This window comes from Lethenteron reissneri, chromosome 2 (assembly GCF_015708825.2).
Source record: "Lethenteron reissneri isolate LAM-NWPU_2019-01 chromosome 2, ASM1570882v1, whole genome shotgun sequence".
NCBI lineage: Eukaryota > Metazoa > Chordata > Hyperoartia > Petromyzontiformes > Petromyzontidae > Lethenteron > Lethenteron reissneri.
In genome coordinates, this window is record NC_083780.1 from 9,506,640 (window position 1) to 9,532,633 (window position 25,994).

The following is a 25,994-nucleotide window of genomic DNA, read 5'->3' on the forward strand; positions in this document are numbered from 1 at the left end:
ATTTGTGGGGGGGGGGGTCTGACTTTTTGTGACGCCGTGTGACGAGGGGGGTAAAAAATCGTCCAAAATCTCGTGACGTCATTTATGGACGGTCCCAAAGCCAGAGACGCCCCGTGGCGCTCTGCAGTATCCAGGGATGGCAAATCGAGGTGCACTTCGGCGTCTGAACTGCCTGTGCGTCAAAGTCGCGAGACATCGACAAGCGCGCTGCGTGACTGCTGTGGAACATGGCCCACGAGGAATGGTGGGGGGGGGGGGGTAGCGGGGGGAGGGGGTAGCGGGGGGAGGGGTGAGTAGCGGGGGGTACCGAGGGGGGGTAGCGGGGGGAGGGGGGTAGCGGGGGGAGGGGGGTAGCTGGGGGAGGGGTGAGTAGCGTGGGAGGGATGAGTAGCGGGGGGGGGGTGAGTAGCGGGGGGAGGGGTGAGTAGCGGGGGAGGGGGGTAGCTGGGGGAGGGGGTAGCGGGGGGAGGGGTGAGTATCGGGGGGGGTGAGTAGCGGGGGGAGGGGTGAGTAGCGGGGGAGGGGGGTAGCGGAGGGAGGGGGGTAGCTGGGGGAGGGGGTAGCGGGGGGAGGGGGGGGGTAGCTGGGGGAGGGGTGAGTAGCGGGGGAGGGGTGAGTAGCGGGGGGAGGGGTGAGTAGCGGAGGGAGGGGGGGGGTAGCGGGGGAGGGGTGAGTAGCGGGGGGAGGGGTGAGTAGCGGAGGGAGGGGTGAGTAGCGGGGGGAGGGGTGAGTAGCGGGGGGAGGGGGGGGTAGCGGGGGGAGGGGGGGTAGCTTGGGGAGGGGTGAGTAGCTGGGGGAGGGGTGAGTAGCGGGGGGAGGGGTGAGTAGCTGGGGGGAGGGGTGAGTAGCGGGGGGAGGGGTGAGTAGCGGGGGGCGGAAATTTGGTTTCAGGACAACGGGGACTGGTCTCGCGTCGATCTCTATCAAGGCAACTTCACGAACAAAGAATGAACTATATAAAACAGTGGCTGTGCTCGCTGTCGACATACGTCGCTTAAACTACGGTTGGTGAGTAAGGCCAGGGACTGCCAACCAATTACTCGAACATCTGACTGCATGCACGCATTATATATATGTGTGTATATATATATAATTTATGTTCTTGCCCACGGCAGAACAGATGCGTGCAACGTCGTATTCGACTCTGCATGCAGTCAGCCAGTTCTCGCGATCCTCTCGATGGGCACGAGAGCTGCCCGGTCTGTACTCATTCTAGATTTGAAGCTTTCGTGACTGCAAGGATTCATACTCTTAGGTTTGTTCGGTAAAGTCACGTAGGTAGAAAAATAAATTAAAATTAATGAAAGTAAAATAAAAGTCACAGCACGATTGCTGTATCAAGGAAAGAGCTCTTTACTTGATTCCACCTGAAGACGGAAGCTTGTGTTGCCTCCGAAACGTCGTGATTTTTATTTTACTTTGATTAATTAAAATTATTTTTTTTACCTACGTGACTTTACCGAAAAGACCTAGGAGTAACAGTCTGTACTCATACACAACTGTTAGAGGACGCATCCACACTGACATTCACAACGTTTGCCCCCCCCCCCCCACCACTCCAGAATTGTATCTTTTCACTGCAAGGCCGTAGCCATGGAGTCAACATTGGGGGGGGGACCAAATCTTCCAGGGGGTCTGGGCCCCCCCCCCCCCCCCAGAAAAAAAATCTAAATTTGAAAACGAATTTCCTGCCAAAAATATAACAAAAATTCACTAACACATAGGATGGACTTTTTTTTTTCAACAATAATGTCTAATAGTGTATTGTATTACATTGCTCTGTTTTTTAGTTTTTACCTTTTCTTGTTTCATAGGATGTAATGGCAGAGATTAGGGATTTATAAAGTACAACCATAACCACCATCATATAAACAGAAATATATTTAATCGCAATATATTGGGGGGGGGGGGGACGGGGACATTTTGATATCGAACTGAATATATATTATAATTACGGCCTTGTTTCACTGCGATAACCGACAGCCCTTATACAATGTAAGTACCGATTATATTAGCATAGACTCGCATAGAGACCCACATACTTGCACGAAGATCCACAGACTCACATAGATGCCCATAAACTCACATAGAGACCCACAGACTCACGTAGAGACCCACAGACCCGCATAGACACCCACAGACGCACATAGAGATCCACAGACCCGCATAGACACCCACTGACGCACATAGACACCCATAGACTCACAGAGAGACCCATAGACTCACGTAGAGACCCACAGACCCGCATAGATACCCACAGACTCACATAGACACCCACAGACTCACGTAGAGACCCACAGACCCGCATAGACACCCACAGACGCACATAGAGATCCACAGACCCGCATAGACACCCACTGACGCACATAGACACCCATAGACTCACAGAGAGACCCATAGACTCACGTAGAGACCCACAGACCCGCATAGATACCCACAGACTCACATAGACACCCACAGACTCACATATAGACCCCATATACCCACATAGACACCCACAGACGCACATAGAGACCCATAGACCCACTTAGACACCCACAGACGCACATAGAGACCCACAGACCTGCATAGACACCCACAAACTCACATAGAGACCCACAGACCTGCATAGACACCCACAGACTCACGTAGAGACCCACAGACCCGCATAGACACCACAGACGCACATAGGCTCCCATAGGCTCTCTTTCCTCTCTCTGTGTGTAGAATCATTACGCCCCTGAGATGCGATCCAATGTGTACGCTCAGGTAAATCCACACGAAGCCACCGCTGCCAGGAGTGCATATCATGCGGCCATCAAGGCAGCGGACCCTTGATTTAACCAAATGCGACCTCCTCCCCCCACCGTTCCTCCCTGAGAGTCATCGCCTCTTTAACAAGACACGCGCGTGCACGCGTGGATAACGATCAAATTCGCAAGATCGATGTTCACCGACGGAGCCTTACGACGAGATACCACGTTTCCCCGTGTGGCTCCGACGGAAGCCGTGGGCACGGCTGCGTTGGCTATCAAGGGCGCTGAGACCCAACGAGGCCACGGGACGCACAATCAACCGTCCCCTTAATGGGTTATCTGCCACTCGGCAGGGGTCCGAATTAAGTGGCTCGTCTGCGGTTCCTCCATGGCACCCCCCCCTCCCCTCTACCCCCGGGCCCTCCCTCTCCGGCCCGAGGTCTTCTTCGTCCGTCCACGGTGGCTGCCGAGACGATTGCGGCGGCGAGAATTGCGAGCCACCCCGACAAGAAAGATTAAACAAAACTCGAGCAAGCAACGACAACGACAAATGGCCACGAAACGAGCGCGCGTGCGAATGCTCTGCAACGTTTAACTGGCGACTAAGAACGTCACAGTGTTGGTGTACGGTGATTTTTCTGCAATATTTTGCTGTCTTTTCTTGGATTTTCTGTTTGCACATAGTCACTTTAAGATGTTTTCTTGTTCGTTTTTTTGTTTTTTGTTTGTTGCGGTTGCACCCGATTCAAGAGCCGAATGGCTCACAGGGCTATACCTAATACATGAACTTTGAACTTTGAGGCCGCGAGACGAGACGATTATGATGATGATTCTTTGGTTCTTTCGGTAAAGTCACGGAGAAGGGAAATAATAAAAATAATAAAATAATAAAAATATTTTCTTATAGTATATTATTTATTATGTTGTATTTTTATTATTTTATTGTTTCCCTTCTACGTGACTTTACCGAAAGAACCAAGAAGAATAATAATAGAATACGTGCGTGCGAAGGCTCATTGATGATGGTTGCTCGTGTCGCCATCGAAACGTCGTATGCTATTATTATTTAATTTTATTTCTTTCTACACGTGACTTTACCGAAAGAACCAAAGACGAATTCCTGCAGTCACGAAAGCTTCCAATCTAGTTATGATGATGATGATGTTTAGTTTGATTTGTCGAGTCGCATCTCCCGCGACACGTGGGAAGGGAGAAAACAGCGAGGCGGGCCTGACACATTTCGGTAACTTTATTAATAACCTACCGATTGAAATCGAACTGTAGCATATCACGGGGATTGCTGCACCGCTGGGACGGTGAGCGGTGGTGGCACGTCGTTTCGGGACCGGGCCTCAATCAGGGAGTGGAGCCATCGTGAGAAATGATGACAATGATACTCTTAGTTCTTTCGGTAAAGTCACGTAGGTAAAAAAATGAAATTAAAATTAATAAAATAAAATAATAAAAATCACGACGTTTCGGAGGCAACACAATTCTCCGTCATCAGGTGGGACCGTCAAAGCCAGATTTGCTGTATCAGGTCGACTCAGCCTCACTTGATACAGCAAATCTGGCTGTGACGGTCCCACCTGATGACGGAGACTTGTGTTGTGATTTTTATAATTTTATTTTTATTAATTTTAATTTCATTTTTTTTTTACCTACGTGACTTTACCGAAAAAACTAAGAGTATGAATCCTTGCAGTCACGAAAGCTTCAAATATAGATGACAATGATGGTGCTGGTGGTGGTGACGATGATTTTAATTGTAAATGAAAAAATTAGAATTTGTCACTTTTAATTCGTATCATAAATAATAAATTCGTCATTACTATTTACGCATAATTCATTTATAATTTAGAGTTAACAGAATCTGTAATTGGCTGTCAAGTCACACGAGAAAATAGGATTGCTTGCATTGCAAATCCTGAATACCAATTCGAGAAGTTGTTTTTGGCCTCCTTTTGCCAGGTGAGGTCACGTCCTGTCATGCCACAAAGAGGACCCCGCATTTCGCGGAAGAAAATGTGTGGGGCACAACTATTCTCTGCAACACCGCCGCTTCTTAAAATATTCGTGGAAATTATTTGAAGAAAATCTAAAGTGCTATTACACCGATGCGCTTCTGGCGTCGGGCGAGATAGATGTTTCAATTCAGCTATGATCGTGCAGTGATCTTCCTCGTAATGTTTTTAATTTTACCACGAATGAAACGGGCGCTTCGTCGGCGTCATCTGTGCTCGATCCACTGCTGGATGAAGGCCTCGTCAAGCCACCCCCCCCCCCACACCTCGCGTGATCTTGCGATGATGTGACATCTGCGCGTGAACTGATTTCACCGCTCCGTCTCCTGGCTGAATGTCCACCGGGACGCGTTCCGTTCCTCGGCTGCCACTCCACCATGAGCGAGGGACTACTGCTGCTGCTGCTGCGGATGCTGCTGTGTTTGTCTCGCTGTGGTCTGGGACCCTTTTGTCGGAGGTTTTGCTGCCTTGCCCAAACCTTCATGAATCGGACTTGCGTCATGAATTGCGGCTCATTGTGTGTTTGTATGTTACGCCTTGCTGAGCGTTTTCTCTACTTTGCACTCCTATCGGGGTTTGTTGTTTTTTCGTATTTTTTGTTGCGTATTGTTTGTTGTTTGTTGTGTATTTTTGTTGTTTTTTGCGTATTGTTTGTAGTTTTTGTGCGTTGTTTGTTGTTTTTGTGCATAGTGTTTGTGGTGTATTGTTTTTGTGTGTATTGTTTGTTGTGTATTTTTGTTATTTGTTGCGTATTGTTTGTAGTTTTTTGTGTATTGTTTGTAGTTTTTGTGTACTGTTTGTAGTTTTTTGTGCATTGTTTGTTGCTGTTGCTGCTCGTTCACCCCCGTGCCCAGACTGGACGTCTGTGGGGAAAATAAAGCGAGCTTCCTCCTCCTGCAGTCTCAATGAAGATTCTGGTTTATCAGCGTTGACCATCATCACGTCTCGTGACCAGCCCTGCCGCGAGCCTAACTCGCCTATCCTAACGCTTTGAATTGCGTCATTGAACATTGCGTGCGTGTTCTCTAATCCACGTGTTATTATTCTTCCCCTCAATGTAATCCCACGCTTGTTTGACGTAAAACATTAATAAATAACTCACTGAAAATTGGACGCTTCAGTGTTTGAGAAATAATTTAATTAAACATGTACACGCGTATTCGTGTAAGGTGACGTGTTTGTTCATATTTCAAATAGGGCATTCGAGAGCGTTGAATCCACATTTTTTTAAATTCAAAGTAAACACATGTTCTCCGTACTTTTGTCCTCGTGACGCCTATTTCGTCCTCGTGAATATGGCATTGCCATGCATCGATCGTACCGTGCACTCTCTAGTGGTAGTGCCTTACGCCGGCGGTCCCATCTCGCAAGGTCAGTCAAGCCCCTTCGGCGTTTCGGAAAATATCGACGGCAGAAATGAAGCCCAGTTGACAAGCAGTGCTGTTGAACAGATGGCTTGAAGAACACGGGACATCATTGCATTCATACATCTGCTGCTGTTCTCAACAAAGCAAGTGCTTAATCCCTGCCATACGGGTGTCTATGTGTGTGTGTGTGTGTGAAAGTGCAGGAGAAGTCATCGTGATTGCTAATTGTTGATTGCTAATCTTGATTGCTAATCAGCCTGTGATCTGTGTATGCGCGTGTTTATAATTGTTGTTGTTGTTGTTGTTGCAGCAAACCAGCTTCGTACTCCCCGACTGCATGTGCCATTGTGCTGCTCCCTGACTGGACACCACCCATCGCACGGCCATGGACTTCGTCATGAAACAAGCCCTGGGAGGTAGAGTCTCGTGCGCGCGTGTGGCGCGTCTGTCTGTCTGTCTGTCTTTGCGGGGAGCGGTGGCGCAGCGGTTAGCGCGCCGCACTACGAACCCGGCGACACCGAAATCGATTGCCGCTCGTGGCCAACACCGGTGACGATTATCTGAACCGGTCCTGGGCACAACTCCCCCCCCCCCTCCTGGATCGACTCAGCCTCAAATGAGTACCTGGGTGCGGTGTGTAGTTAAACATCGCCACTGGGGGGAGACAAAGGCGGCAGGGCGCGGTGCTTATCCATTCATGGGACAGAGCAAACATCTCAACGCAGCAGGACCCTCCTTAAAAAATAGTCTTGGGTCCCATTCATCATCATTATTATTATGATTATTATATTTCGCGGTGCGCGTAACACATTCAATCAATATAACGAGCAACGAGCGAACTTATTGTCACAGTATGAGCCCTTATTTTATTTTGTAAAGATATTATCGGACGAAGGCCGCGTCGGTCATGGGAATTCATTTGACCAGACTAGCACCACGCCGGTTTCGGGCTCGTTGAATGTTTTGTTGTTTGTGCAAAAACTAGACAAAGCAATGACCAGTGCACGATCATTGACGGACATTTCAGCCCTCGCAACCATCGCCATCGTTCAAGGCGGCTGAGCGACGGCCTCATCTCGAGCATGCGGCTGACTCGACAAGGACGAAATTAGTTTTTATCCGGGATAGATCGCCCCGTGGTGGATCACGTCAATGTGCGAAGCAATCAACCTCCACCACCCGACAGAGTCAATCACATCGAGGAGGCGAGTGAGCTTTTAGCCAACACCCGAGTGACGACGATGAAAACGGGGGGCGTCACGACCTTCGTGTAACCTCGGAAAGTCTTTGAGTGACGGTACGAATCGAGGGCTGGTTGTCTTTCTCCACCCTTTTAGGGGTAGTTCATAATGGCCAGGTCAGTCCCGTTGATCCCTTAGTCCCGGAAGTTGTGTATCTCTCACTCCCGTTCTCTACGCGAGTAAGGACGCATTGACGTTGAACGTCTTAGAGTCGTCACGCGAACGAACACGCCCAATCGTGAACGCTTCAGCACCCCCGGGCGTGCTGGACAGCGATCGGACGCAGTTGTTCCGCACGGCTCTGAAGCGACGGGAGAGCCGTGAGCCGCGTGCGTTGATCGCAGCAGCTCACGCCTGGTGCTCTGTGACAGCGTTCCGTTGCGCCTTTTTTTCGCGACAAAAAAACCCCCAACAATCTTCCAATTAGGTGATTCAAAAACCTCTGCCCGAGCTGACAAGCTGCGTTCCTTTGCAGAGGGCATAACTTAACAAAAAAATCTTTTTAAAAAACAACACATTGAAAAATGAAATAAAGAATAAATAAACAAAAGGTACGGGCCAGACAGCGCGATAATTAACATCCACCAAGAAGGCCTCTCCACCCCCCATTGTTGCGCGAGCAAGCCAATAAATTCACTTCAGCGCAGAGTTCCCCCGTGATATTAAACACGATACATTATGTCCAGAGGGGCTTCTTTCCTAGGCTATGGTGGGGGCAGTGGTTTAGCTGGGGGCTGCACCACGTCAAGCAGCAACGACCGCGTCCGTCCGGCGCCCGCCCAGTTGCGTTGGTTGGTCTTCCGGTTGCCGAAACGAGCACGTTGCAGGAGGTCGCACTCACTACCAGAGGTCGCAAACGGGTTTTGATTCCTTACCCGTACCCGGCCGCACCAGGGTCCCTCCCCACTCCGCCTCCTTTCACCCGTTCACCAACCTCTAACCTAGACTGACCGTGGTGGTGAAGTATGGTCAAACGCCCATCTCGAACACAGTGTGGGCATGCCTTCATCCGAAAAGAGCTGTTGTAAAATATCCGTCCGCAAGGATAAGCGCGGGTTAATAATCTCATTCGCGAGGGCACGGCATTTTTATCTTCTCTCGTAATAATAATTCCCGTGACATTACTCATCCGCCACAACTGGCAGATGAGTCACGCGAGGCGCCGCCACGGATTTTCCTTTCAATACGGAGCCTTTCACAACCAATGTTGTGATTCGCACAAATGAGTTTCTATCCGGGATAGATCGCCTCGTGGTGGATCACGTCAATGTGCGAAGCAATCAACCTCCACCACCCGACAGAGTCAATCACATCGAGGTGGCGAGTGAGCTTTTAGCCAACACCGGAGCGACGACGATAAAAACGGAGGACGTCACGAAGCTCGCGTAACCTCGGAAAGTCTTTGAGTGACGGTACGAAACGAGGGCTGGGTGTCTTTCTCCACCCTTTTAGGGGGAGTTCTTAATGGCCAGGTCAGTCCCGTTGATCTCTTAGTCGCGAAAGTTGTGTATCTCTCACTCCCGGTCTCTACGCGAGTAAGGACGCATTGACGTTGGACGTTTTAGAGTCGTCACGTGAACGAACACCCCCATCGTGAACGCTTCAGCACCCCCGGTGTGCTGGACAGCGATCCACTCACATTTAACAAGCGGCTTACGTACGATCCGTCACTTGCCGGTTGCCAGCTTTGTGAACGTCTCCTCCAGCCTCGCGCCTGCAAAGGAGATTTTCACAGTTCTGCTAATCGCCTGATGAAACCGTGACGTGTGTGCGTTCAACTTATTTTCGCACCGCACGTACGTATCCAACAGTGCAACATCGGAGGTACGGGTGAAATTACTACAAATTAATGCCCCCCACCAAAAAAAAATTTCAGTTTCTAAATAAATGAACTGTCAATGTGCATGAGGCTCACGAACGGTAAAACTCACGTGGCAGCGCCGATGCTGTTTAATTGAGCGATTTGTAGTTTGTATGGAGAGCGCGCGATAGCTGGGACATCTGCCTATTAGTGTCCGCAGCGACAAGTTCCATTGGTCGTGCTGGGTCGTTCGTTAGCGGCACCCCTCCCCCCGAATGAGCGGCCACCAAACAAGACCCGAGACGCGTGGTTCACAACAGCTCGTTAGCTCTTCTCACACCGCGGCGAAGCGAGTTAAGATTGCGTCCTGGGAAAATGATGAGCAACGGGAGGTTTTTTTTTGTGTGTACAGAGCGAAGCTTTGTTGTTAGCAAGCCGGCGAATGATTCGATGTCGGTGAATGGTGCAAGTCGGGAAATGATTCAAGCCGGTGAATGATTCAAGCCAGTGAATGATTTAAGCCAGGGATTGATTTAAGCCAGTGAATGATTAAAGTCAGTGGATTGTGTAAGCTTACGAATGAAGCAAGCCGATGAATGATTCAAGCCGGTGCATGATGCAAGGCAGTGAATTATTGAATCCAGTGATTGATTGAAGCGAGTGAATGATTCACACCGGTGAATGATGCAGGCCGGTGTAAAATCATACTAGATAAAGGTGCAGCTCTGCAATTGTTAGCTTAACTATTTCATTTTATCAGGTAAGGCCCACTGAGCTGTGTAGTTCTTTTTTAGAAGCGACCAGGCCACAAATGACAGCTCAACGAAGTGGCTTATCACGTGCAAAATTATAGCAGCCAAATACTCTAAACGCGTGATGTTGATTCTAAATGTGGAGGGAAAAACCGGAGGATCCGGAGAAAAATCCAAGCGACCACGGGAGAGAGAGAGAGAGAGACACGCAACCTCCAAATATACAGCAGCAGGCGTCGTGGTCGGGATCGAACCCACAATCCTCCTGTATACCAGGTGAGGTAGTCAACATCTCGTCGTCACTGCTATCGGAAGGATCCTCCAAGGAGAGGCATCTCTGAAGCGTTCATTGTCCTCTTACTCGTTCCACGCTGGCCAGACGTCTTGGAAGAATTTGGGAGCGCCCACACTTTACCCCACCACAAGCGATTCTGCCGATTGCCGAACTTCGGAGAGAGAGAGAGAAAGAGTGGCCGAGGAGGGATTTGAGAAACTTGCGCAGTTGTTTCTCAACTGGGAAACGGTGGGACAGGCTTCTGAAATAAATAAATAAATTTATACATAGTGCGTGCGCGTATGGATGTTGAAATTCTTCCGGGCCGTACGCAGCCGACTCATCGGCGGTGTTTATCGTACGGGCCACGATCACCGTCGCCCCCTTTTGCGGCGGTGTGATGCGGTGATGTGCGGTGCGGTGATGTGTGGTAATGTGTGGTGCGGTCCGGTGCGGTGATGTGTGGTAATGTGTGGTGCGGTTCGGTGATGTGTGGTGCGGTCCGGTGCGGTGATGTGTGGTAATGTGTGGTGTGGTCCGGTGCGGTGATGTGTGGTGATGTGTGGTGCGGTCCGGTGCGGTGATGTGTGGTGATGTGTGGTGCGGTCCGGTGCGGTGATGTGTGGTAATGCGCGGTGCGGTGTGGTGCGGTGATGTGTTGTGCGGTGTGGTGTGGTGATGTGTGGTGCGGTCCGGTGCGGTGATGTGTGGTGATGTGTGATGCGGTGCGGTGTGGTGATGTGTGGTGCGGTCCGGTGCGGTGATGTGTGGTAATGCGCGGTGCGGTCCGGTGCGGTGATGTGTGGTAATGTGTGGTGCTGTCCGGTGCGGTGATGTGTGGTAATGCGCGGTGCGGTCCGGTGCGGTGATGTGTGGTAATGTGTGGTGCGGTCCGGTGCGGTGATGTGTGGTAATGTGTGGTGCGGTCCGGTGCGGTGATGTGTGGTAATGTGTGGTGCGGTCTGGTGCGGTGATGTGTGGTAATGTGTGGTGCGGTCCGGTGCGGTGCTATGTGGTGATGTGTGGTGCGGTCCGGTGCGGTGATGTGTGGTGATGTGTGATGCGGTGCGGTGTGGTGATGTGCGGTGCGGTGATGTGTGGTGATGCGTGGTGCGGTCCGGTGCGGTGATGTGTGGTGATGTGTGACGTGGTGATGTGCGGTGTGGTGCGGTCCGGTGCGGTGATGTGTGGTGATGCGTGGTGCGGTGATGTGTGGTGCGGTCCGGTGCGGTGCAGGCGCCACGAAGGACGTGGGGAAGATGCTCGGAGGAGACCAGGCGGAGAAGGACCCCGAAGCGCAGAAGAAGGAGGAGGATCGGAGGGAGGCGCTGCGGCAGCAGGAGGAGGAGCGCAAGCAGAAGCATGCCAAGATGGAGGCGGAGCGGGAGCGCGTGCGGCAGAACGTGCGGGACAAGGTGAGAGGTCACGGGGGAGAAGGGGGGGGGTGTGGGATCAGGGGGTCGGCGGTGAGGGGGGCCCAGCCACGCTTCAGAAGGTCAGAATCAGAGTCTCGACTTATACTGCGGGAGGAATCCGATGAGATTATAGATCTCTTTTTGCACAGGTGTCCTGTCCGGGGTCACGGGGTCAGAACGTTCCAACAACAACAACAAAAAATACAAATCGTCTTGGTTCTTTCGGTAAAGTCACGTAGAAGGAAAATAATAAAATAATAAAAAATAAATTATAATTAAATAATTCTCACGACGTTTCGGCCACAACGCAAGCAGCCGTCTTCAGGTGGAGAACAGGTCTGTCAAGTAGACAGAGTCTGAATGGCACGCCCCAGGCTTGGAGCGACTATTTATGCTGGGATGGAGGGGGAAGAGCGCCTTGACAAAATAATTTGCATATCAAGAGGAATTTGGCATATTTATGGGAAATGCAGATATGCAATACAAAAACACGCTTTTGGAAGTTGGGGCCAGAGTACCACTCGAGTATGGTTCCCGATGGTTTTAGTCAGTGTGTGATTTGTACAATTTTAATAGGCTGGTGGCGTGGGGGGGGGGGGGGGGCATAGAATCGACCAGCGCTGTGAACTACAGTAGAACCCCTCTTAACGACGGTAATTGGTTCCACGAAACCGGTCATTAAGTGATTTGGTCGTTAAACAAGGGCAGGCCATATTCACTTACTCAGCGCACCTATATTTACACCTCTTTCATGTTTATCAATTACTTATTTCTTGGTTAAAACACTAATTGTCTTCCTCACCTTCTTGTCTTTATTTGCGAGCACTTTGGGAGCCGTGCTTATTGATTTAATTAAAGTTTAAAGTCAAAATACACCAAGAATCCAAGAGATGTTTTAACTTCAAAACGCATCAGATAACCTATTGCAAACAATGCCCCAACGGTCATGAATGGACGTCGCTGATTGGCCGAAGCTCGCCGATTGGCCGAAATTGATAGAGCTCGCCGATTGGCCGAAATTGATAGTCGCGTGTTCGTCGCAAGCCAATCGTTAACAGGGAATGGTCGGTAAGTGCACAACATTGGGCTCTATGGAGGGCCTACACTTCTATACACTATACTATACACTACACTACTATACACTACATTATACACTACTATACACTACACTACTATACACTACACTATATACTACACTACTATACACTATCCACTACACTACTATACACTAGACTATACACTACACTACTATACACTACACTATACACTACACTACTATACACTACACTATACACTACACTACTATACACTACTATACACTACTATACAATACACTATACACTACACTACTATACACTACACTACTATACACTACTATACACTACACTACTATACACTATACACTACTATACACTATACACTACTATACACTACACTATACACTACTATATACTACTATACACTACACTATACACTACACTATACACTATACATTGACCAACACGGCACGAGGAAGCCTTCATCAATGATCGATTGACGAATAATGGAACGTAATAATGATATACTATGTAACACGATTTTTGTTCCTGGTTAGTAAGTGTATAATAGCCATTTTATATACTTTTGAGGCATAAGCAATTATAAAATAACACTTACTACCCAGGAACAAAATGTATTTTTTTTGTTACACAGTGATTAAACACGTATATTTGATCATTTCCCAAAGGGTAATATGCACTTTGAAAGGGCCGTAGAAACATTTGGATGTGAGTGTCTGATTTCTTGTGCGAGGAGACCACACACACATTCGCACACACAAAGACAAAGACCCCCCGCATAGCCTTGAAATACTGTTGGGGCAAGTGCTGTTAGCGAGCACCTATTAAGGCCAGAACGGCGCACGAAGGGGTGGGTGGCCAGCACCACGGCCGACCGCCTTGTTTACACACTGCATCCAGGTACTCATTTGACGCTGAGTCGACCTAGGGGAGGAGGCCCAGGACCGGTTCGTGTAATCGTCACCGGTGTTTGTGGCCGTGAGCGCGAATCAAACTCGTGTCGCCGGCTTCGTAACGCTGCAGAGCGCTAACCACGACAGCCCCGACATGGGGCTCGGCTCAGCTGGGCTAAATGCCAGTGGAAAAAAAAAACACACGTGCTGTGCTGGTCCCGTGCCGGCACGGCTCGGATGTGCGAGTGTAAAAAATGGACCCTGTCAGCGCTGGTGTCCGTTGTTGTGCCCTCCCTCCCCTCCCTCCCTCCCGTCCCTCCCATCCCACCGGCCCGTTGCCGTGCGCAGTACGGCCTCAAGCGGCGCGAGGAGCGGGAGGCCGAGGCCAAAGCGGCGATGGAGGCCGCGTGCAGCGGGGGAGGCGGCGGCGGCGGCGGCGGTGGCGGCGTTTCCGGCGGTGTGGCCGGATCCGAGGGCAGCCTCACCCGCCCCAAGCGGGCCATCCCTCCCGGGTGCGGGGACGCTTCCGACGAGGGCCCTGAGGAAAGCCTCTTCGAAGCCTTCCTCAAGTACCTCCCTGGGCCCATCCAGGAGTTTTTCCGTAAATGAGCCAAGTGGCAGCGGGGGTTTGGGGGGGGGGGGGTTTAAACGGCGCGGTCAGCGTCAAATTTTTTTTGGCAGCTGACCGGCAGGTGAATTGCAGGTTTTCGAGTTGGCGGGGAGGCGTTTGATTGTGGTTTGGGGGGCGGTGTGGGCGGTGTGGTGGTTGGGGGTTTGCGATAAAGAGGTAAAAATGGAATGTGTGTCAACCCGGTCACCAATGACTGCACAACAAACAAACAAACAGCAAACGAAACAGGCCCCGTCGCATTACGTTTGTTCCTGGCGATCAATTTGGCCAAAACAAAAAACAAAATTCCCCGTCGGTGAGAATCGAGACGATCGGTTTTGACTGTCACGCGACGAGACTTCCTCTCGTGTCGGCGCGACGGCCGGGAGGGCCTCGCTGCCACTCTCCGCTGTGCGTGGAGCGGAGGTCACGCGACGGGGTCCTCTCTCCGTGAGCGCGATGGGTCGCGCACGAACGGAAGCCTCGTCCCATGACACCAACGCCGGCAGCACGGCGCGGTAATCGCGGTGGCTTCGGAGATGTTAGCTACCTCGCCTGGTAGGCAGGAGGTCGTGGGTTCGATCCCGACCCCACACAACGCCTGTATATTTTGAATTTGCGTGTTCTATCTCGCTCTCCCCGTGATCACGTGGATTGTTTTTTTTTTCCTTCCGGATCCTCCGAATGTTTCCCTCCACATTTAGAAAAGCGCGTTTAGAGTCTTTGGCTGCTATAAATTTCCACGTTGAGCTATTAATTGTGGCCAGGTCGCTTCTGAAAAAGAGCTGTATAACTCAGTGGGCCTTACCTAGTAAAATACAAATAAAATGTTTTAATTGAGTTTTAATTAGGAGAGAGGGGGGGGGGAAATGACCAAAAAATAAATGGCGAGCTGAGGAAACGGAAACGACTGGCGGATGAACGTCACCGCACGTGCGCTGCGGTTGCCAAGGGCGACAGGAATTCAATCAGGGCCACGGCTTTGTGACGTCGCCTCATCTCCAGCCTCCACGCTACCACCCGTGACTCTTTGTGCTCGAGTGTAAAAAACTAAAACAAATCTCCGTTCGGCTTCAGCTTCATTAATCGTAGGCCCCCTCTCCACCCCCTCCACCACCACCGACCCGAACGCCAATAACATGTTTCTTTTTCTGCTGCTGCTGCTGAATTGGCCGAAACTCAGAGTTTCCACATTTTTTGACGGTGATTGATGGGGTGGCTCTGAACGCTCACAATAACACACTGGCACTGACTTTCTACGCCTATGCCTTAAGAATTCGGTGCACTGTAAGATGATCATTCTGGGAGGGGGGGGGGGGGTATTGACCAGCAATTGCCAATTTAAAATGTTTTCAATTCCAGTTCATGTCACGTCTTCACGATTCCTGACAACTCAACCTTGGCATGTGGTTGCCATGATAGCCTCCAATCAGCTCTTGGCTACGGATCACATGACCGCCTTGAACTCGTGGCATTCATTTCGTGGGACTTTTGACCTCATTAGATGCCGTTCACGATCACGCGTTCAATTTACGACACACATCCAGCAAACGGTTAAGAGAGCAATGGGCAAGCTTTGCGTTGTTTATTTTTTTAGATCTAGGCGAGCTAAGTCACGAATCGAGGTGAAATCTCGTTTGAAATATCGGAACGCAGACACAGGAAAGGATTTTAACGTAATCGCGATTGAAACTGAGCAGTTATGGAACAAATGTACGACACGACACGGGGATGACTGCACGGTGCAGTGGTGAGCGCCCCTGACTTCCAATCCAGAGGTCGCCGGTCGTATTCGATCTCCCGGCGCGGCAAGTTTCTTAAATCTCCCCCTCGCCGCTTCTCCGTCCACCCGGCGTTCGTAAATGCGCTCAGCGCCGTTAGTCGATGAGCGTCAGGTCGCGTAAAGGTCTGTGCGTTGAGAGGGAGATCTCCAAGTCAACGTTGTGGTGATTGATGTTTTTCTATAGGGTGAAAATGGCCAATGTCCAGAGTTTGGACATTTGTGAAAAATGAACTTCATAGCTCATCGGATTCCTCCAAGTCTAAATAACGGTTGTGATTCTGATGGAGTTTACTAACAATTCTGGGCCAATTACCGATGCACTGAGAATATCACGGTCCTGGAATGTACGTACGTATGTACGTTGAACTTCTTTCGCACCGTACATAGCTAACTAATCGGATAGGGACTTGGTGGATAACATCAGGACCCCAGTAAATGCGAGAGATAGTTGCTACCGGGGGAAAGCTTTCTGCATCCGCTCTAGACACGGGATGGAGAGAAGGCGTTCGACAGGGCTTGATCCTTGGTGGGCGCGATGTCTCGTGTGGAAAGCTTATCTCCATCCATTGCGTCTCTACATCCACTACGATGTAGGAAGGTCGTGTTGACGTTTGAGAGTCTCGGGGGGCGGGGGCGAAGGGAGAGCTGTCACCGCCGAGATTCTGAGTTTTAGTCGGTTTGTCAGCTGTCGTATAGTCAGCTGGTCATCTCAGTGTGGTCACCAATGACTGCACACAAACGCACAAAAACAACAACAACCCCCGCACGTGACGTTTTAATTCCGCACTTAATTCGGCTAAAATTCCAGCCTTGCGAAATGAGAAATGTCTCTCTGAATGGCACGCGACGATCATCGCAACCACGTGGCCGGGCAGCCGGGAAAGTGCTGCCCACCCCCCCCCCCCCTCTGGTGTGGATAGGCGGCCACTTGACGAGATGTCAGAAGTGCTTCCGCGATATCCCCTGCCACGGACGGATCCGTCTCGTGCCGTGATGCCAGTTGGTTGGCCTCACCCCGCGCGCAGCCTCCGATCGGAGCGCGGCTGGCGATATCGCAGAGGTCGCAACCGGGTACCCGATACCCGTACCCTACCCGATACCCGGCTACCCGTACCCGGCCGGGTACGGGTACGCGTACCCGTTTGCGACCCTGGTGCGGCCGGGTACGGGTACGGGTAGACCGTGAGTCACTGGTGAGTAACTGTTTGTCACTCATTTCCCAACGTCTTGCCTCTTCTCACAATTCAAGTTCCTAGAATCAACCCACCCGCGCCTGCAACATGGCTTCATCCCAGAGGTCGCAATCAGGTACCCAATACCCGTACCCGGCCGGGTACGGGTAGGGTACGGGTACGGCCGGGTACAGGTACTCGTTTGCGACCCTGGTGCGGCCGGGTATGGGTACGGGTAGGGAATCAAACCCCTGTTTGCGACCTCTGCGATGTCGCGGTGCGCGGAAGAAATTCGACGCAAGCGTCGCACATGCCGCCGCTGCGAAGGCGCTCCGGCCACCGCGCGCTTTCTCAGTTGGCTGGATGCGCTGTGACCATCATTCAATGGGGTGGCCGCGGTGGCTGGGAGATGTTAACTACCTCGCCTGGTATACAGGAGGTCGTGGGCTCGATCCGGACCCTGACGCCTGCTGTGTATGTGGAGTTTGCGCGTCACTCTGTCTCTCTATCTCTCCACGTGGTCGCGTGGATTTTTCTCCGGGTCCTTCTGGGTTTTCTCCTCCACATCGAGAATGAACATCGTCACCGCGCGCTCAGAGTCTGTGGCCTGCTGTACACTTCCACGCGATAAGCTGCAACTTCGTTGAACTATCATTTGGGGGTGTGGGAGTAGAGGGGGGGGAGTTGAGGGGGTGTGGGGGAGTTGGGGGAGGGGTTGAGGGGGGGGGGAGTTTGGGGGGGTGGGGGATCTGGGTGAGTGGGGGGGTGGGGTAGTTGAGGGGGGGGAGTTAGGAGTTGGGGGGGTGGGGGAGGGGGGGGAGTTGAGGAGGTGGGGGGGAGTTGGGGGGGGGTGGGAATTGAAGGGGGGAGGGGAGATTGGGGGGGGGGGAGTTGAGGAGGGGCAGTTGGGGGGTGGGTGGAGGAGTTGGTGGGGGGGGACTTGAGGTGGGGTGGGGGAGTTCGGACGGGTGAGAGAGTTTGGAAGGTTGGAGTTGGGGGGGGGGAGTTGGGGGGGGAGTTGAGGGGTGGGAGTTGGGGGGGAGGAATGGGGGGGTGGGAGTTGAGGGGTGGGGGAGTTGAGGTGTGGGGGGGGGGAGTTTGGTGGTGGGGGGGGTATTTTTGTTGTTGCTGCTCGCTCTGCGTCCTGGCGCTCTGTGCGGGCTGCGATCCCAACCGTCGCCCGGCCTCCGCCCACGTGGGACGCGTCACCGCCCACGTGGGACGCGTCACCGCCCTGCCACGTGTCCCACGTCGCGGTGCCACGTGCCACCATCGCACTCGACACGGGAGGCTCGCTCGGAGCCACCGTCCCCACAAGTCGCTTGCCATTTGCTCCAACACATTGGGGGTGATGTTTTAGGTATTTTTAACTATGGCTTTTGGTAGGGGGGGGGGGGGTGTGTGATTGCGACGAGTTTTGAGTGCTTCTTGGTACTAAGGGGCCGTCCATAAATGACGTCACGCACCTGGGGGGAGGGGGGGGCGTCAGACGTTTGTGACGATGCGTGACGATGGGGGGGGGGGGGGGGGTGAGAAATGTGACGTCACATCAAAATGCGCAACTTTAAATAAATATAGACAACACGTTCTACTTAATTAAATAGACTTTTTAATAAATGTTTTCTCCTACAACATCAGAGTGCAGAGCCACATTAAATACGCACTACAATGACAATCGTTTAAAGCGATTTGAAGCATGTTTTATTTTTTGGGGGGGCGGCGGGGGGGGGTGGCAGAGCTTCGTGACGTCATATTTGAGGGGGGGGTTTACTTTTTGTGACGCCGCGTGACAAAGGTGGGGGGGGGGGTTAAAAATCGTCCAAAATCGCGTGACGTCATTTATGGACGGCCCCGACGCCGGGAATGGTTTTAGCAAAGTTTTAGATTTGAAGCTTTCGTGACTGCAAGAATTCATATTCTTGGGTTTTTTTCGGTAAAGTCACGTAGGTAAAAAATAAAAATTAATTAAAGTAAAATAAAATAAAAATCACGACGTTTCGGAAGCAACACAAGCTTCCGTCTTCAGGTGGAACCGTCACAGCCACGACAGCTGTATCAAGTAAATGAGAGATTACAAGAGCTACCACTCCGTTATATATATAATGGTTGAAGAGGGGAAGGGCCAAGTACGGCACACTTTTTATTAATATGGTAAGGTGAGGCTTAAGACTAAGAATAGACTTTTACCTACGTGACTTTACCGAAAAAAACCTAAGAATATTTAGCAAAGTTTGTTTGTAACTCTTGCACTTTTGACAGTGTGGGCAAAGGTGAAAAGCTTCAGGTCCCCCCGGCGATTGAGTTGATGGAACCTCAGAATTCTGGGTTCGCGAACTCGATTCTGTAAAAATCAACGTATATTTGTTGTCTTTTTATTTTTTTTTGGCGTGTGTTACCGTCACGTTTGCTATTTATACTTAATTTGGAGCTTTCGTGACTGCAGGAATTACTCTTTGGTTCTTTCGGTAGAGTCACGTATAAACGTTTGGTATCGTTAGCCAATTTTTTTCTCCCCCGTATTGTGTTGTACGGGAGTTTGTCCACGCGATTCGGCTCCTGTTCAGAATGGGCTCAGCGTTCGAATCTCGAATAACTGAATGCGCCAATTGATGGAACGAGTTGGGGGGACTCGTGTTCGATGGCCTGGCGAGGAGAGAATTTTCGACGGAGGCGATAATTTTGAGTCTTTTTGTGCTCGCGAAGAAAATCAGGAATTAGCTTCGGTCTGAGTCATTGTAGTGCCTGGATGAATGATTTATTTATTTCTCTCTCTGGGCTCGGTGCTAGAAGTTGGATATTTACCATTCTTATATATAAAAAAAGCCAAAAGGCAACTAAATATGTCGCCGGTTTTGGGACCAATGCTCTGTGTTTAAAAGAAATATTTGAAAAAAAAACTCTCCGTTATATTTCTAATATATATAATTACTATAACAACACACCCATGCTTGGAAGCTCGTGAAGAATTGTTCTTGCGAGACGTTACATGGCCAAGACAGAATAAAAAATCAATCGGGATTCGGGAGACAAAGACAAAGGTCCCCCGTATAGCCCTCAACAGAATGTGTGGTGGTGGTGGTGGTAGGAGGGGGGTGCAGCGAGGTGAGTTGCACCTACTAAGCCCTACACGGTACACGAGTGCCGTTGTTTAAACACTGTACCAGGTTCTCGTTTAAGTCTGGGTCCGGTTCAATCGATCTCTGGGTCGCCAGGTTCTAACCACTGCACTACCGCTGCTCACGTTAGACGAACAAAACGGCATTTGCGCATTCAGAGAGGGACGGAAGCAGGGCTGGCTTCAGTTCGAGCTCAACGAACGCGAAAGCAATTCCGAGCTGGCATCTGTGCGACTTACGGCCACTGTCGTTCGCCAAGCCTTTGTTGCGATGGTGCCAATGGCAACAGCAGCAGCTGTGAATGTGGCAGCCAGGTGTGCGGCCATTGATGTTAACCACCTCGGCTGATATGCAGGAGGGTCGTGGGTTCGATCCCGACCCTGACGCCTGCTGCTCTATATTTGGGGTTCGCGTGGAATTTTCTCCGGGATCCTACGGTTTCCCTCCTCCCCCCCCCGACCCCGTGGTTAGAATGAACACGATGAAAAAACACGCGTTTTGAGTGTTTGTCTGCAAAAAAAATGCACACGTGATAAGCCAATTCGTCGAGCTATTGTGTGTGGTCGCTTCTGAAAAAGGACAGCGTAGCTCAGTGGGCCTTGCCTGCTAAAATAAAATGTTACATTCAGTATGTAGAGGTTCAAAATAACAACACTGGCCTAAGGCACGGGTTCAAATCTTGCCTGGAGCGTGACTATTCGGGGGATCTCGGGCAGGGCCACGTGTCAGTAGACAACACCTGCCCGTTCCGCAAGTTTCCCTTTGAAGGCCACGATTTGTTATTGACGAACGCGACGATTCTGTTGGGTCATTTGCATTCGTGGGGCGCACTAAACGTCGACTCGCTCGAATAAGGCGGATTGATGGTCTCATTCACGTCAACCAGTGATTGAAGCACAACAACAAACGACAACAACAACAACCGCCATTCGCGACGAAGTGGCGGTGACGTAACCACGGCGCTTGTGCCAGGCTCTGTGCACGTTAAGGCCACGTGAAGTCATCTTCTTGGTTCTTTCGGTAAAGTCACGTAGAAGGGAAGTAATACAATAATACAAATACAACATAATAAAATAATTCTCACGACGTCCTCAGGTGAAGACCAGGTCTGTCGGGGAGACAGGTCTGGTCTTCACCTGAGGAGAGCTGCTTGCGTTGTGGCCGAAACGTCGTGAGAATTATTTTTTATGTTTTATTTTTATTATTTTATTACTTCCCTTCTACGTGACTTCACCGAAAGAACCGAGAAGATGAATCCCTGCAGTCACGAAAGCTTTAAATCGCCACGTGAAGTGTCGAACGGCCGCTGGCAGGAGGTCACGGGACAGACCCAGCAGATGCCATGGGTCGACTAACTTGAGATGACCGGCCGATGCATCATCTGTGCCCCCTACTGTGCACACACGCACACGCACAAACACCATTAAATTTTATCTTTCACTTATGTTGGCTAAATTCCAGCTCTGGCAATCGTCCAAAACCCACAGCTTGACCCCACGTACCGTATCCCCCAGATTATAAGACGCTATGGAACGTAGGACGGTTATCTAAAACTTATGCTCGGTGTACAACGCTGCTAGCTAGCGAGTGGCACCTCATGAAGGCCGGCACGGCACGCGAAGGTGGTGGGGGACCAGCAACACAGCGCGGCCGCCTTTGTTCCACCGCAGTCTACTCATTTGAGGCTGAGTCGACCTAGGGGAGGCCTAACACCGGTTTCAGATATTAGTCACCGATATTGGCGGCGAGCGGGAATCGAATTCGTAGCAGAGCGCGCCTACGGCTGCACCACCGCTCCCCAACTAGTCAAAGATCCCCCTTGTAGCCTCAACAGACTGTTGGGGCAAGTGCTGTTAGCGAGTAGCACCTCATGAAGGCCACAACGGCACACGAGGGGGTGGGTGGCAAAGCACGACGCCCGACCGCTTTTGTCTCCCTCGTGGCGATGTTCAAACACCGCACCAGGTACTCATTTGAGGCTGAGTCGACCTAGGCGAGGCCCAGCACCGGTTCATGTAATCGTCACCGGTGTTTGTGGCCGTAAGCGCGAATCAAACTCGGGTCGCCGGGCTCTTAGCGCAGCGTAGCGCTAACCGCTGCGCCACCGCTCCCCGTCTGATCAGACACACGCACACATTATAAGACGCACGCCATACTTTTGCTTTAAAACACGGGGGGGGGGGGGGCAGAGTGCGTCATGTCATGCGGAGTACACGGTAGGCACGTGTCTCCTGCCAGCGAAGGTGTGAAACACGAGGGTGGGTTTTGGCGGGTTGATTTTTAACACGGACGAACGCTCCGAGATAACAAAGACCAAGATCCCCCATATAGCCTTAGCAGACTGTTGGGTCAAGTGCTGTTGGGGAGCACCTATGAAGGCCGGAACGGCACACGAGGCTGTGGGTGGCCAACACCACAGCCGACCGCCTTTGTCTCCCCATTGGCGATGTTTACACACCACACAAGGTACTCGTTTGAGGCTGAGTCGACCTAGGGGAGGAGGCCCAGGACCGGTTCAGATCATCGTCACGGGTGTTGGCCGTGAGCGGGAATCGAACTCGGGTCTCCGGGTTCGTAGCGCAGCGCGCTAACTGCTACACCACCGCTCCCCAACCAAAATAACACGCAGACACAACAACAACAACCGCCATTCGCGACTAAGCGGCGGTGACATCACCACGGCGCATGTGCCAGGCTATGTGCACGTTAAGGCCACGTGAAGTGTCGAACGCCCACAGGAAGGAGGTCAAGAAACAGACTCAGGTGCCATGGGTTGACTGAATGAGATGACTGGCCGATGGACCACCTGTGCCCCCTACTGTGCCAACTTGCTGTGCTTTAGCAACCCGACGCTACGCTCGTTGTTGTGAGCGTCGCTCCTCTGCCTTCCGTTGTTGTTGGAGGGCGACTGCCTCCAACTGCCCAGTAGCGTCCTTCACGAGCCTCAGCCACAGAGGCCGATCTTGACACCACTGGTACCAGTCATTGGCAAGTCCACTCAGCTCTACATCCTCTTGTACCACATCACCCCATCTCTTCTCTAGCTCGTGCCACGCTCATTTAGCCCTCTCTATCCGGCCGAACAAAAGCTGTTTAGGCATGTGGTGGCTGGGAATGCGGGCTACATGACCCAGCCAACGCAGCCTTGCTTGCCGCAGGAGCTCACCGATGGGACTTTGCCAAGATCTTTCAAATATTCATACAGACATACACACGCACGCACATACACATGCTCTCTCTCTCCTCTCCACCGATTACCATTAGCAGCGACCGAGCCTCAGTCCCGTCGTCGTTTGCACGCTCCATCTCTAACGGCCTCGTCACTCCTCGCTCCGCTCCTCACGAACAAACGACGATCCTCCAGCAGCCTCGACGAGCCGAGCTAGGGAGGGGTCGTGGTGGTGGTGGTGGGGATTGTGGCTCACCCTCCCGGCTGGGTCAAGTGTCGGAGCCGTCACCACCGCTCGCTCTCGTTGAGTTTCGTTCTCGAAACGATCGTAGTCGCGTCTCTTCCCTCTGTTAACTCTGAGAGCAGATTTATACAACATTCCCTCGCTGTTCGCGAGAGATGCGTTCCGGAGATGCTCGTAAAAAGCCAATTCCGCGGAGTTTCGTTCTCGAAACGATCGTAGTCGCATCTTTTCCCTCTGTTAACTCTGAGAGCAGATGTATTCAGCATTCCTTCGCTGTTCGCGAGAGATGCATTCTGGAGATGCTCGTAAAAAGCCAATTCCGCGGAGTTTCGTTCTCGAAACGATCGTAGTCGCGTCTTTTCCCTCTGTTAACTCTGAGAGCAGATTTATACAACATTCCCTCGCTGTTCGCGAGAGATGCGTTCCGGAGATGCTCGTAAAAAGCCAATTCCAAAGATAATGACATTGGCCTACGGAAACATTTTTTGTTGACCATTTATATTCAACACATACACAAATAAGCGATTAAATGCATGGAAATTATCTCATCAATTTCTCGAATTGCATTTTCTCTCGTCACTTTACCTCATCACTTTCTCTCTCTCGACGCAGCCGTGTAGAGTTCCCAATGTGATTCACGGATATCCAAAATCGCGGCTGGCAAGTTCGTGAATAACGAGGGAAAAACGTACGGATATTTATATGGCGACCCGAGTTCGATTCCCGCTCATGGCCAACACTGGTGTTGAGCCTCCCCTACGTCGACTCAGCCTCAAATGGGTACATGGTTCGATGTGTAAACATCGCCACTGGGAAGACAAAAGCGGCCGTGCGTGGTGCTGGCCACCCACCCTCTGGTGTGCCGTGCTGGTCTTCATTAGGTGCTACACGCTAATAGCATTTTCTGAAAACGTCTGTGAAGGCTACAATTCTGACTGTCGCCTGATGATGCTGGTTGTTGTAATTACGGGCGAAACGTCACGATACTTGAATTGTAGACGAATTGTGAACGTTGTTGTGGGTTTACCCTCCAACACACCGGTGTGCTGAACGAGTAACTCTGTTTACGTGACAAACCTTACCAATTGGCCGTGTCGGGTGGCGGCGGGTTTCACGACACATTTATATTGGCACGATCCAACTATTAAAAAAAACCCACTTCTATTATAGATCTTTGCAAGTTAACGGCTGATCCACGCGCACCTATAGAAAGGTAGCGAGCACTATCCCACCTGCACGGCAGTCAAACCGATAGATCTTTTTGTTTTTCGATTTAAAGCTTTCGTGACTGCAGGGATTCATCTTCTTGGTTCTTTCGGTAAAGTCACGTAGAATGGAAATAATAAAATAAAAAAAATAAGACATAATAAAATAATTCTCACGACGTTTCGGCCACAACGCAAGCAGCCGTCCTCAGGTCTGTCAGACGCTGTCTCCCCGACAGACCTGTTCTCCACCTGAGGACGGCTGCTTGCGTTGTGGCCGAAACGTCGTGAGAATTATTTTATTATGTTTTATTTTTATTATTTTATTATTTCCATTCTACGTGACTTTACCGAAAGAACCAAGAAGATCTTTTTGTTTGTTTAGAATTCGCAGAGCTGGAATTGTTGGGGTCAATAAACAGCGGACGACGATGGTTAGTGTTGTGCAACCCATTGGGTGACCGAGTTGAGATCACCGCCTCCACTCCAGAAGCCGGTTGAAGGCCAGACAGCCGAAACCCGGATCTCAGAGGTCAGCGAACTGACCTCTGTGTTAAGAAGGCATCAGCCAATTCATGATGATGAGTGTTTATTATTATTTTACACGCGTGGAGGAAAGCTGAGCACCCGGAAAAAACCCCAAATGCACGCGGCGCGAGGCAAGTGTGAAGGGGGAGGGGGCAACTCTCTATTACCGTACAGATGTAAGCAGATGGCGATTAGTCAGTCCACTTGCTACACTCGAACTGCCTCCACGCGGCCAATCTCGTCGGCGTGCACAGGGGAAGGGGATCTTTTTATGTTTCTATTCAATCCACGACATTTTCGCGGCGATCCAGAGCCCGCGTGTTTAGTTATTTCCGGAGGAATCTGACGAGCTAGGAAGCTCCCACGGTACCCGATTAAGAGCGAGGCGAGTCGTGGCCCCGTCTGCTTCGTGAGCGGCGGTCCAAACCCGCCCATCCGAGCCCTGTGCGATGCGCGCTCAACAACAAAAAAATCTCTTGCTTAGCTTGAACCGAGGTTCTGGGCCGTAGGTTGATTCTCCGTTTGCGAGATGAGATGGTCTTCTTGGTTCTTTCGGTAAAGTCACCTAGAAGGGAAGTAATAAAATGATACAAATAAAACATAATAA

The 25,994-nt window shown here is 51.0% G+C and overlaps 1 protein-coding gene across 2 annotated transcripts in view; it reads left to right on the forward strand.

The window, feature by feature from the left end:
• The window catches only part of LOC133343907 (complexin-1-like), an 83,488-nt gene that overhangs the window by 56,543 nt on the left and 951 nt on the right, over positions 1–25,994 (forward strand). The window contains exons 2-4 of one of the 2 annotated variants that reach the window (XM_061553910.1): positions 6,437–6,542; positions 11,431–11,609; positions 13,909–14,072. In XM_061553910.1, the coding sequence (XP_061409894.1) occupies positions 6,512–6,542; positions 11,431–11,609; positions 13,909–14,072 (374 nt within the window). In that variant the 5' untranslated portion in view covers positions 6,437–6,511. Of the gene's footprint in view, positions 1–6,436; positions 6,543–11,430; positions 11,610–13,908; positions 14,170–25,994 lie in introns of those variants that run through there. The other variant, XM_061553919.1, reaches the window with a different exon arrangement.